This window comes from Lycorma delicatula, chromosome 4 (assembly GCF_047948215.1).
Source record: "Lycorma delicatula isolate Av1 chromosome 4, ASM4794821v1, whole genome shotgun sequence".
Taxonomy (NCBI): domain Eukaryota; kingdom Metazoa; phylum Arthropoda; class Insecta; order Hemiptera; family Fulgoridae; genus Lycorma; species Lycorma delicatula.
Genome location: NC_134458.1, coordinates 80,726,159 through 80,738,929, shown reverse-complemented (window position 1 = coordinate 80,738,929; position 12,771 = coordinate 80,726,159). Strand labels below are relative to the sequence as shown.

At 29.2% G+C, this 12,771-nt stretch overlaps 1 protein-coding gene across 2 annotated transcripts in view; it reads right to left on the bottom strand.

Annotated features, from left to right (window-relative positions):
* sud1 (Prolyl 3-hydroxylase sud1) overlaps positions 1-12,771 on the bottom strand; it is a 44,182-nt gene that overhangs the window by 8,620 nt on the left and 22,791 nt on the right. For both annotated transcript variants that reach the window (XM_075363415.1, XM_075363414.1), the window contains exons 6-9: positions 9,578-9,768; positions 6,447-6,592; positions 2,658-2,857; positions 55-246 (exon numbers count right to left, since the gene is read on the bottom strand). In XM_075363415.1, coding sequence (XP_075219530.1) covers positions 55-246; positions 2,658-2,857; positions 6,447-6,592; positions 9,578-9,768 — 729 coding nt within the window. The remainder of the gene's footprint in view (positions 1-54; positions 247-2,657; positions 2,858-6,446; positions 6,593-9,577; positions 9,769-12,771) is intronic.

Sequence of the window (12,771 nt, the reverse complement as noted above, 5' to 3'; positions counted from 1 at the left end):
TTTTAACAAAATAAAGCACATTAAATTGTAACTACTCCATTTATTAAGCCATACTTAATCTGACGTTTCTTCTAAAAATAAATCTTCAGCATCACCAATTTCATTTATGATCTTAATATAGTATCTGAAACGTATTGAATGAAAAGTTGCCTTCTTCAACCTATGGTTTAAATATTTAATGTATGGATTTTTACCAAAAGGCCTATTTATTATTATCAAAGCATTATCTGTTGGTTTAATATACTCCTGAAATAAAATTAAATAATTATTATTACTATTTAATGCAGAAATATACATTACTTACAGCAAGCTATTTAACTATTAATATTAAAGTAAACAATTTCAGAGCTATTATTTTAGTTAACAGTAAAATAAATTAAAAAGTATGTATATGAAAATAATTAGGAGCCATGCATGAATTTCATGGCCCTAACTAATGTTTAGGTATGTAGCTCACTCATTTATCAAGATAAGAATCCTGTGGATTCTAGACACCTGACTGCATATCAAATTAATAAACATGTTAAAACTGACCCTTTTAAACACAAAGTAAAAGGTAAAATTCAGAGGTGAGCTCTCAAAACCTTTTGAGATCTAAACAGGACTGCCAAGGCGATGGGCTCTCACCGCTATCGTGCATAATAGGAGACTAGGATTCTTTAGACATATCATGAGAATGCAAGATTCAAAACTACTGAAACAGCTAGTACAGTGCAATCTCAACTCAAAAAACACCAAGACAGGATCCAGAGAGATCAGAGAAATAAGAGACGATCTGAATAAAATTAAACAAGAACAAAAACACTCGCTTCACACTCATAACATTTTCAACACTAGAAAGAGCACAAAGATCAAAACGTATGAAAAAGTACTGGGAGGACCATAAGGCTCCAAACAGTCCCATCGAACAGACTTGGATAATGGACTGACTAAAGTGATCCTATGCGATCATAAAAAATAATAACTAAGGACGTTTTATTTTACATTATCTAATAATAATGGCATTAGTATCATTTCATTTTATTGTAATTTTTTTATATCCTGCACTTTTATAAACTGGTCATAATTATTATATTTCTAATTGTTATACCTATGAGTATTTAGTTTTTGTTAATTTTTTATATATATTAGGTATGTTATTTTTTATGTCATCGACATGATATAAACACACACTTATAGATGAACAGGTGAATTCTACACATGATGAATTATTCAAATTTGTACACACACATGTATATTATTTTACTGAAATTAATCTTTTTCAAGATTCACATTATTCCACTGTAACGTTATATATTTTATGGAAAAAATATTAAAGGTATTATTATCCCAATTATAAAAAATATAGGTCAACAAAACTATTTTGAATTTAATAACAAATATTATATATAAAACAATACCATACATATGGGATTTCCACTATCAGCAATTGTCAGAAATATATTTACATGATTTTGAAAATAAATTAGTATAGTATATGGCATCACTCATACAAGTTTTAAAATGAACTCATTTTGTTGATATTTTCATTAGCCCAATAATAAACAATGAGCATCTAATAATATTAAATAAATTAAAATCTTATAATGAAAATTTAAAATTCATATTTGAAATAGCTAATGATAAAATGTTAAAGACTAATTACATGTCAACATCAAAATAAACAAGATAACCAAATTAAAACATCAGTATACAGAAAGCCTAAATCTAATAATATAACAATTCATAAAAAATTATATCAATCTTCATGTTGTAAAATTAAGATGCATATCTTAATTACATCTCCAAATACTGGAAATCGCGCCGGCCTCTGTGGTGCGAGTGGTAGCATCTCAGCCTTTCAGCCGGAGGTCCTAGGTTTTAATCCCAGTCAGGCACGGCATTTTACATATGCTGAGATATGGAAATCCATATCCCATGCACAAGCTTCAAGCTTATATGGCGATATCAAGCAAAAAAAAAGTATCATAAAACATATAAAAGCTGAAAATGGCAAACAATATAATTAACAATAAACATTCTATTTCTGATAAATAGATAAATTTAGAAATATTAGATTAATATAGATGGCAAAAAATTAAATATATCAGAAAAATATTACATATATATAAACAAAATTTCAATTTGATAAACCAGACAGTATTTGAAGGAGACATTCTTATAAAAGCAGCAACAGATAGCAGCACTCATATAATAAATTAATACATAGATTTCATTATAATATTAGTGCTGCAATGAACATTACACCATGTGCACGGTTTTATTTTATTGATGCAGCATATTCTTAATATTTTTAATATTCTTATTTTAATATGCAATTTAATGAAATGAATTCAATCATGACTGAGGATGCGGGATCCTGCAAAAGTACTAATGATAAAATTAAGGTAAGAGATGTCTTCTCTCAATTGTCTGTACTAGATGGTTTATGTTAGTACAATTTAAAATTATACATATATAAAATTTTAAATACATATATAAATATATATACATACGTATGTATATATGCAAAATGTTCTAGATTTGATTTTCTTTTTTGTTAGTATTTTTTATGTTGTTTAGTTTATACCACATCTAGTTAAACACAATCCTTACAAAAATCCACAACTTACATAATTCTACCCCACTAAAAGAAATATTTTATATAAAACACTTACTTCATGGTTTCCATCACTGACATTGTGTAAAAATCCACCACATCCAGCGTCAAATCTTTGTTTCAAATATTTAGTATTAAAGAACATAACCAACTCGAAACTTCTGTCATATGATTCAACAATCCCACTGTATTGAGCTAATGTGTAACAACCTCGTCTCCAACGATTTACTTCAATCTCAACTTGAACATTTATCACTCCTGAAAATTAACACATTAAATGTCTAATTCTATGAATTAATAAAATAGTATATATATAATTTTAAATTCTACTAACATACACATAGTGAGGACTGATTTTAGTTGAGACAATGTTACAACAATTGTATTTTAGTTGGGACTGGGACCCTGGCTTCACCCAATAACCACTTTTGCGATTAGACTTATTCTGCAGCCCAGGGTGGTCTACAGGGAGCCACTGCTATCCTTCAGATTATATGAAGAATAAAATTATAGGTCCAGCTCAGCCTTACGTACATCCATGATACTGAAAACATAGAACATGTGATCAAGGATAAATAATATTCTGTAATATTACAGTACATCAAAACACAAAGCTATTATTTTTATCATCTGCTGAAGGTGTTTCTTTTCTTTTCAATTTCATGCACACTATCTTATTTGTATTTATTTTCAATTACTTATCTATCTATGCTCTTATTTGCAAAAAGAAAATTATATAGATTTCAATTTTAAAAAACAGTTGAATATCCTGCGACACTTTTGCATCTAACTACTCCCCTTTAAACATATCTTACAATAACTGAGAATACATTACTGTTACAAGATAATGTGTTAAATAACCTTTCGCTGATTAATCGTGTTTGCAGTATTACGTCGAATTCTTATCGTAAATTTCAGAAAACTGTTAAGAAGTGTAATTTTGTATTCATTTTACAGTGTATAAAGATCACGTCTGTTAAAAAAAGTGAAATTCTGTTTAGTTTTGTTTTGAAAAATGCTGCGTATCTTCACTAATGCCGACATGATTTTCATCTATGGATTTTGCAATGGAAGTGCTGCGGCAGTGGTTACGGAATATCGACATAGGTATCCTGGTCGTATTGTACCAAATCGTAAAGTATTTATTCAAATTTTTAATAATCTTTGTGAGAATCGTACACTTCCCAGCACTCATACCTTCATCTGAACGACAAGCAAATCATGCTGATGAAGGTGAAAACATTCTGCAGATGGTTCAACGTAGTCCGGCAACGAGCACACGATTAATTGCAACATGGCTCAATATTTCACAAAGTAGAGTAGACTATGGAGGACATTAAATAATAATGGATTGCATCCTTTTCATATTCAGAAAGTGCAACATCTCCAGCCTGGTGACTACCAGCTGGCTGCAGTTTTGTCAATGGGTTAATAAGAATCAACATTTAATTCCATTTATATTATTTTCAGATGTAGCTACTTTCACTCGTAACGGAATAAACAACACACGCAATGCGAATCGGTGATCTGAAGAAAACCCACATGCTACAGTGGAAAAAAATTTCCAGCAACAATTTTCAGTGAATGTTTGGTGTGGTATCATAGATGACCAATTAATTGGTCCTTTCATACTACAACATTGTGTCACAGGGAGAAATTATCTGGAATTTTTACATGAATTTATTATATTGACGGAAAATATCCCCTTAGCAAAACAAATTGAAATGTATTTCCAAATTGATGGAGCTCCTACACATTTCACTAATGAAGTAAGGCAATGTCTTGATGAAAGGTTTGCTGGTAAATGGATAGGACGTGGAGGGCCGGTTAATTGGCCACCGAGATCCCCAGACCTCACTCCATTGCATTGTTTGTGGAGATGGTTGAAAAATGAGGTTTACAAGCAAAAAGTACACATGCGATGAACTGATTGCTCGCATTCTCAATGTTGCAGCTATAATCAAGGAACGCAAAGATACCGTTAGACTGGCAACAGTATAACACGCTGAAAAGTGCATTGAACACAACAGTGGCATTTTTGAAAGTTATTAAACCACATGAAATACTACTAGAATTTTAGCATTATCATAAAAAAACAGTAAGTATTCTTTTTTCCTCCAGTTATTTTCTGTTGTACATCACGAAAATGTTTTTTCAATCTGTTAAAAATTAATCTGTTTTGTTGTTAATAAAAGTCGACATGTTTAAAATTTTATTTGTTTTCTGTTGACATTATTTACATCAATATTCTTATAATTAAATTCTCTACAATTTATGTTTAAAAAATGTATGATTTATTGCCAATTTAACATTATTGTACGTCAAACGTATCAAAAATGTGTTTTTTGACCCTATTTTTGGCGTTTTACATGGGATATCTTAAAAACTAAGAGATACAGTTCTGGGACCTATTTTCTTCGATTTCCCGGCTCAAAAACCATAAGAAATAATTGAATTTGCCCCTTAATTGAACTTCCCAGAATTACAGAAAGCCTTAATTTACCCGGAGGAACTGAAACTCGGGTGAAATCTTTCACCCTGTATAACTCGCTAACGAAGCGTTTTCGGACCTATGTTTATTCTTATTTTTAGCCTCCAGAATGAGTTGTCAAAGTATTGCCCTATCCTTCTGAATCACCCTGTATTTTAAGGCTAAAACATTAAATGCTGTAAAACTGATACAATGAATGTAACAGTTTTAGTGAAAGCACTAATGCTTTTAATCTGCAATTATTGCTGTGTAAGACTAATAAAGGAACTATTATATTATTAATCATCCTTAGTTTAGTTGTCAATGATGTAGAAAGGGGAAAGTACTGATTTCACAGTAGTTTCTTTTCTTTTTTTAGATCTGTCAATTTGTAATATCTACACAATAAAAACAGGCTGGAATAAAAATTTGAAATTTTATATTCTTCATAACTTTTAACTATTCATTAAAGCACACATGTCTCGACTCTACTGGATGATTACTCAATAGCCCAACATACTTTTTAATAACATAAATGAGAGTTGAACTGTTTCTTTTTCTAAGCCTGAAAATCAAAAGGATGGTAACACAAATTTTGTAGTTTTACATGTGAGTAAGAATTGAAATGCAAGATATTAATTCAGTATTTATTTTCTCAATATGAGGTAAAAATCTATTACCATAAGATGATTTGAATTAATTAATTAAAGAATATTTTTTTCTATGGCTTAATTATAACATTTGAATTACACAGTTAGAACTTATTGTAATAAGGGTCATTATGAAACAGATTTTCAATATGATACAGGTGTTCAACCAATTAAAAGCCTACTTTTTTCACCTGCTGACCAATCAGAAACAAATATTGTTTAATATATCAGCTGTATTTTTACTCTGATTTTAATCTAATTTAGTAGTTAGCAAGCAGAGGTTAATTTGAAAATACACTAATAATAGGAAAGTTTTTATATTACCCTGTTTTTCCTTTTGTTAATTAAGTTGGATTCTGAGGAAGAAATGTCTTTAACCCTTATCAGTATTAAAGAAAAGTCAGAATTTATGACTAGTAACCTATTGCCACAAATGTATTGTAATGTATTTTTTTTAAATTAAAAAAAACAAAACATTCTGTACACAACGTATTCCTTCATTGATTTAAATCAATAACCCCAATATTTTCTCAGCTGTAGGAAAAATACACTATTATGCAAATCTCTATAATGGCCATTAATGCAATCTTGCAAAGTTTACAACACTCACCAAGGCTCATGTCATAACTTACGTCACACTCATCTATCAATGGCTATCATTATAGGCTTGTTGCATAATGTACTGTTTTATACAATTTAAAATATGATTTTGGTGTATACAGATTACCATTATAATCAAAGTTGATGAAGTTTCTAAAAAATGAGATTGCAGTAGTAGTTTGAAATACGTCTAATAATGCACTCAATGCAAGAGCTCCTGGAACTGCTCCACTACTTCCAATTTGGGTTTTCAGTTTTGCAGATTCAACATTTCTATATAAAAAAAAGGAAATAATGTAAAAATAATAAAACTCAATACAACTAATAAATTTAATATGGAACTTTCAACTGTTAATAACTATAAAGTATATACTTTTTTTTTTAATTATAGAAGTAACCTCCCAACGGCTCCTACATTTTTCAATTTAAAAGAAAATTTAGCTATTCAACTTTGTAAATTATACGAAAACATCGTAATAAAATCTCTACCTTACTATATGCTTTTTAAAAGATAATTTGAAACCTTAACACATTCAATATTAGAAATAGCACTGAATTATCTAAAAATTACAACACATAAAATTTAAAAAGATAGTAAAATGTCGAAATACCTAGAATATATTCATTATAATAAAGTTAATGAACTACTACAGATATCTGACAGGAGTTCTTTGTATAATATTCAAGATATTGAAAGAATTATTACTACTGTAAGTACAATAATTGATAGTGTAAAGTTAAAAAAAAAAGCAGAACATACAAAAAAATAAATTATTAAAACCATGGTTAAAAAATGAAATTATTAGCATTTCTAAAAATAGAATTAAAATATTGAACAAATTACAAAGTAGGCTGTTTGATACTAAGTTACATAAATACTATAATAAATTAACTGTGAATCTTGATACCGCAATAAATACCTCATTCAATCGATGTTTATTATAAGGACATTTTGGACACCAACAGAGGAAATATTAAAGGCACATGGAAAGCCATAAATAATATTATAGGAATGAAGGCAAAAAAAAAAAACAGCAAATTCAAAGTAAAGAGAGGAAATTACACATAAAGCAGAAATAGCTGATTTATTTAGTGAATATTTTTCAGGAATACCAGGTAAATTAATATCTAAAACTTTGGCAATATAAGTCATAACTATATAGTTGACAATAGGATAAAACCGGTCAGTGGATCTTTTTTTATATCTTCGACCAGTAAAGAGGAGATTGTAAGGGTTATTCAGAAATGAATTCTTACACATAACCATGTAAAATTGGTTATTCAGTCCTTGACAAATAAAAAATCAAGGGTCATGATAATATATCCATCAAATTCTATTAAAAAAATGTATTAAAAACACTGTACACATATTGGAATTTATCATTAATAAAAGTTTTGAAATCGGTATCTTTCCACAAGTGCTCAAAAGGTCTACAGTCATCCTGGTTTTTAAAAAAGGTGATTCAAGAGAGGTGGAAAACTACCGTCCGATATATTTGGTCCCTGTTCTATCCAAAATAATAGAACAAGTTATGAAAGAAAGATTAATCAATTTTCTCTTAAAAACATTTTTAGTAAAAGTCAATTTGGATTCACAAAGAATAAAAGTGCTGAAATAATACTATGAAATGATATAAATAGTCAGCAGCATAAATATAGGTAAAAAACACTCAGTTTTGCTTCTAGATATACAAAAAGCATTTGATACAGTTAATCAAACAATCATTTGCTAAAATGGAGAGAATAGGAATTAGGCGTTAGGAGTTAACCTGGTTTGTATTTTATCTGTAAAATTGTCTACAATGAGTCAGAATGGAAATGAGAGTGGCAGAAGTGTTAGGAGAAGACAAATTTGGTTTCAGTAAAAGTACAGGAACAAGGGAAGCAATTTTTAGTACTCAGATTAATAGTGGAAGCAAGATTAAAGAAAAGCAAACCAACATACTTGGCATTTATAGACCTAGAAAAGGCATTCGATAATGTAGACTGGAATAAAATGTTCAGTATTTTAAAAAATTAGGGTTCAAATACAGAGATAGAAGAACAATTGCTAACATTTACAGGAACCAAACAGCAACAGTAAAAATTGAAGAACATAAGAAGAAACAAGCCGTAATAAAAAAGGTAGTCTGACAAGGATGTTCCCTATCCCTGTTACTTTTTAATCTTAACATAGAACTAGCAATTAATGACATTAAGGAACAATTTAGATCCGGAGTAACAATACAAGGTGAAAAGATAAAGATGCTATGATTTGCTGATCATATAGTAATTCTAGTTGAGAGTAAAAAAGATTTAGAAAATGGCATGGATGAAGTCCTATGCAAGAACTACCGCATGAAAATAAACAAGAATAAAATGAAAGTAATGAAATGTAATAGAAATAACGTAAATGGACCACTGAATATAAAAACATGAAGAGAAAAGATTACGGAGGTAGAAGAATTTTGTTAATTACGAAGTAGAATTACTTACTAAAGATGGATGAAGCAGGAGTGATATAAAATGCCTATAAAAGTTGTTTATATAAAAAATTAATTTAAATGTCAGGAAAACATTTTTGAGATGGGTGGATAAGTAACAAATGAAGAGGTGTTGCGACAAATTGATGAAGAAAGAAGCATTTGGAAAAATATAGTTAAAAGAAGAGACAGACTTATAGGCTACATATTAAAGCATCCTGGAGTAGTCACTTTCATATTTGAGGGACAGGTAGAAGGGAAAAATTGTGCAGGCAGGGCAACATTTAGAATATGTAAAACAAATTATTAGAGATGTAGGATGTAGGGGGTATACCAAAATGAAACGACTGGCACTATATAGAGAATCTTGGAGAGCTGCATCAAACCAGTCAAATGACTGAAGACAAAAAAAATCATTATGAGTACTTTCCAGAAGTTAAAATCACTTTACTTACTTTATGCTTACTTTTATACCATTTAATTTGTAAATAATAGTAGTATAACTACTATTTACAAGATATCTTAGCAACAGGGTCACCTTTAAATAGCATAATGTCCGAAGTACTCATTTTGCATACATGGTAAATAAAATTTTATAAATATTTTTTTGTATGATAACACAGTGAAATCCATCTCAACCAGCTGCAAAATTTGTTATTTTTACTAAGTTATGGTGTTAGTCTAGCTGAAATTTCAATGTTAAGATATTTTATTTTAATATGCTAAATAAGATAATAATTACGATTATTATTATTATTATTACATACTTTATTAATACCTGTTAATAATTTTATACCTTATATCAGGTGGACCAAGTCTGATCCACTTAATTCGATCAGATTTAAGTTCTTCACAGATGTCATGAAAAAAATCACTCTCAAGAAAATTGTCAAACATGACAACACCATCGTCTTTGAATCTTCTCACAATTTCATCAGCAGTAGCTAAGTAATGATCTGGGCTCAGTCTAAATATGGACAAATCATGCTGTAAAAATTAAATTTTTAGAATCAGTTATTTCAGAAAGAAGAAACCAAACATCAATTTATTATTTACCATAGAAGAGAAATTTGAAATAAAAATATTTCTACATGAAAATTAAACATATATGGTGAAATACAGATTAGTTGTATTATTATTTTGATCTGATTGTACTGACATACTGGCAATGGTACATGAAACGCCTTTCTTTTTAGATTTCTAATGCAACGTTTTTACACTTCAATTAAACATTTTTTATTACATAATTTTTCAAGTAGTTATTTTTGATGTACCACAAGTAAAAATAAATGCTTCGGAGGCAATAATACATTATTTAGGAATTTTATTTACATGTTTCATTATTGAGATTCTATACAACTGACTGCAGGAGACAGAAAAATTGGATAAATCAATCAGTGTGAAATAAATTGTTTGAGGTATAACATTCCTTTAAGTAAAATCTACAAAACACCTTTCTAAGCATCTGTAAATTAGAATTGCAACAACTTTATTTAAGCTAAAATTAACAGCAATTGATTGTACACTCCAATATTTTCAGACCTGAAAGTAACTAACTTAATTTTATTTTAGGTTTTTGTGAATTTAACTGAAACCGATCAAAACATCAATGCCACCTAGATATGACAAAGTCGCAAAAAGTCCAAGTTCTTTCTTTCCTATTTTAGTTTAATCTAAAGAATAAATGTTTATACCAATTTTAATAAATACTACAATGATCTTACAAATTTTACAGAATTAATCTTATAAATGATAACTACAACCATATACCTTGTGAAAGTATGTGTGCAGCAGTGAACTTAAGCCTTTTTTCTGCAGCAAATATGATAATTAATCTTAGTTGTAAAAAATATTTTGGTGAAGTAGTGATTTACTTTTATAAATTTCTTCATTTAACTCTCATATAAAATGTACTAATTATTGGTTAACAAGTAAAAAAATTTGCTCTTACCATCGAGTATTTGCACACTGAGTAAAACAGGTTTCCTGGAGAACTTGATATTTCTCAAGTTTGGTTGTTCAGGAAATCATGTAGCAATATTAATTGTTTATTTGGCACATTGTTATCATCACAAACTGACTGATCCATAAAACATTACCTTTTTTTTTTTTTAAATATGTTTTCACCTTTATAATGTGCCACTCCCACAGGAAGTTGGATATAATCATAAACTTTAATTTCGTTTATAATTCTTTTTAATAATTAATTTGAGCTACAGCTAATCTATATCCACAAATTGTGTACCCACAAATGTTTTGATCATCTGACACGATGTCCATCCTTTATCTTACCTTCCCTAATACTTTTTATAAATGAATACTTTCTCTTCTCATATCACACCCCAAATATTCTTATTGACTTCTTTAAATTGTTTTTAGAGGAATTTAAATCTTTAGTAAGTCTTTGCAAAACTTTTAAATCCAAATATCTTTTCAACCCAAAATATGTTTAACATTTCCCACTAGCACCTGATTCCATAAAGAATCAGCATTTTTATGGTATTTTGCTTTAAGGCCCATACTTCAATATTATATAACAGGGTAGAAAACACATAAAAAGCAAAACAGAAACCCAATTCCCAAGTTTTACATTGCAATTATACAGAAATCTTCTCATCTCACTATAACACTTTTGCCATTTCAACATGACTTTATTTTCATGGAAGAGTAGAAACGCTCATCCAGCTGATCTTAAATATTTGAAAAATATTATTCTCTTAATTTCCAAGTTTTCAATACTCAAATGTACTATAAGCTTTAGAGTTTTATGTTAATATCAGGAATTTAAACTTTTTAAAATTTGCTTTAAGATCATACTTATCACAATGAATTTATCAAATCCTCATAATAAAAGTGCTTGCAAGAGGAAGTGGAGATGAAATCCAGCTGGGAAACTACATGATCATGATCTAATTATAAATACAGTAAGAAGGGAACCTTTGGATTTGTTCATGGGACTCTATAAATGTATCGACACATATGTGGGTGCAGGGACTGAAAGCCTATGTACTAGCATTTTGCATGCATTGGCCTCTGTTACAAGCAAACTAAAAGCATTGTCATTTTCTATGTCTTTTGTGGTATGCTAATATATAAAAAAACAGGTTTCATAAAGTTGCTGTAGCATATGTAATTGTTGAGTTTTATGCTAAATTATATATTAATCTTGTGATTTGGGCCTACTTCCTGTTGTATAGCAACTAATAACAGTAAAATCATATATGAAAAATACATGACTAATGTGCTTTTTATGAACTGTTGTAAACACAACACACAATTCTAAGAATTTCATTTACTTATTTTTATCTACTCTAATCATTGCGCTGTGAAGAATCATATGTCACATATCACTTGTAATTATGTTCTAGAAGTGGTTACTAAAAAAACATTTATTACGGTGTATATTTTACTTAATGATGTAAATAGCTGTAAGTGATTTATTTTTACTATTTGTTGTGTTGTTTTCATTTAAGACTTTGTCATAAATTCAGTCATTTAAATTTTTAATATTTCAATATAATATTTTCTTTTAAAATGCCCAAGTTAGGAGGAAAAGGTACAGTAGTTCATAGTCAGGCGAGGGAAATTGCATTCAATGTTTACAATTTCTTTTTACAAAACAATGCCGGAAATGAAATAGTGAGGAAAACTGAAGTCCTGAATATGATTGTTCAAGGAACAAAACTATCAAAATGAACAGTCCAACTGAAGGGTAAGCAAATGAAATTGAGAAGCCATCCGTGTTCATTTTGCTGAAAAACTGTAAATCACCCCAGTACTGTGTGCAATTTTGATTCATTTCACATGGCTGCTTTGAGGCTTTAATAAATAAATTCTATGTAACCAAAAAATATGTTCCTAGTATGAAGAGAATTATCCAAAAAGCCTGCAAAAATAAAATTAATTTCAAAGGGAGTGGCAGATTTTTAAGGAGAATATATTACGTAAAATGCGATTTAGATGGGAAAATAATGATAGAAGACAACTGGA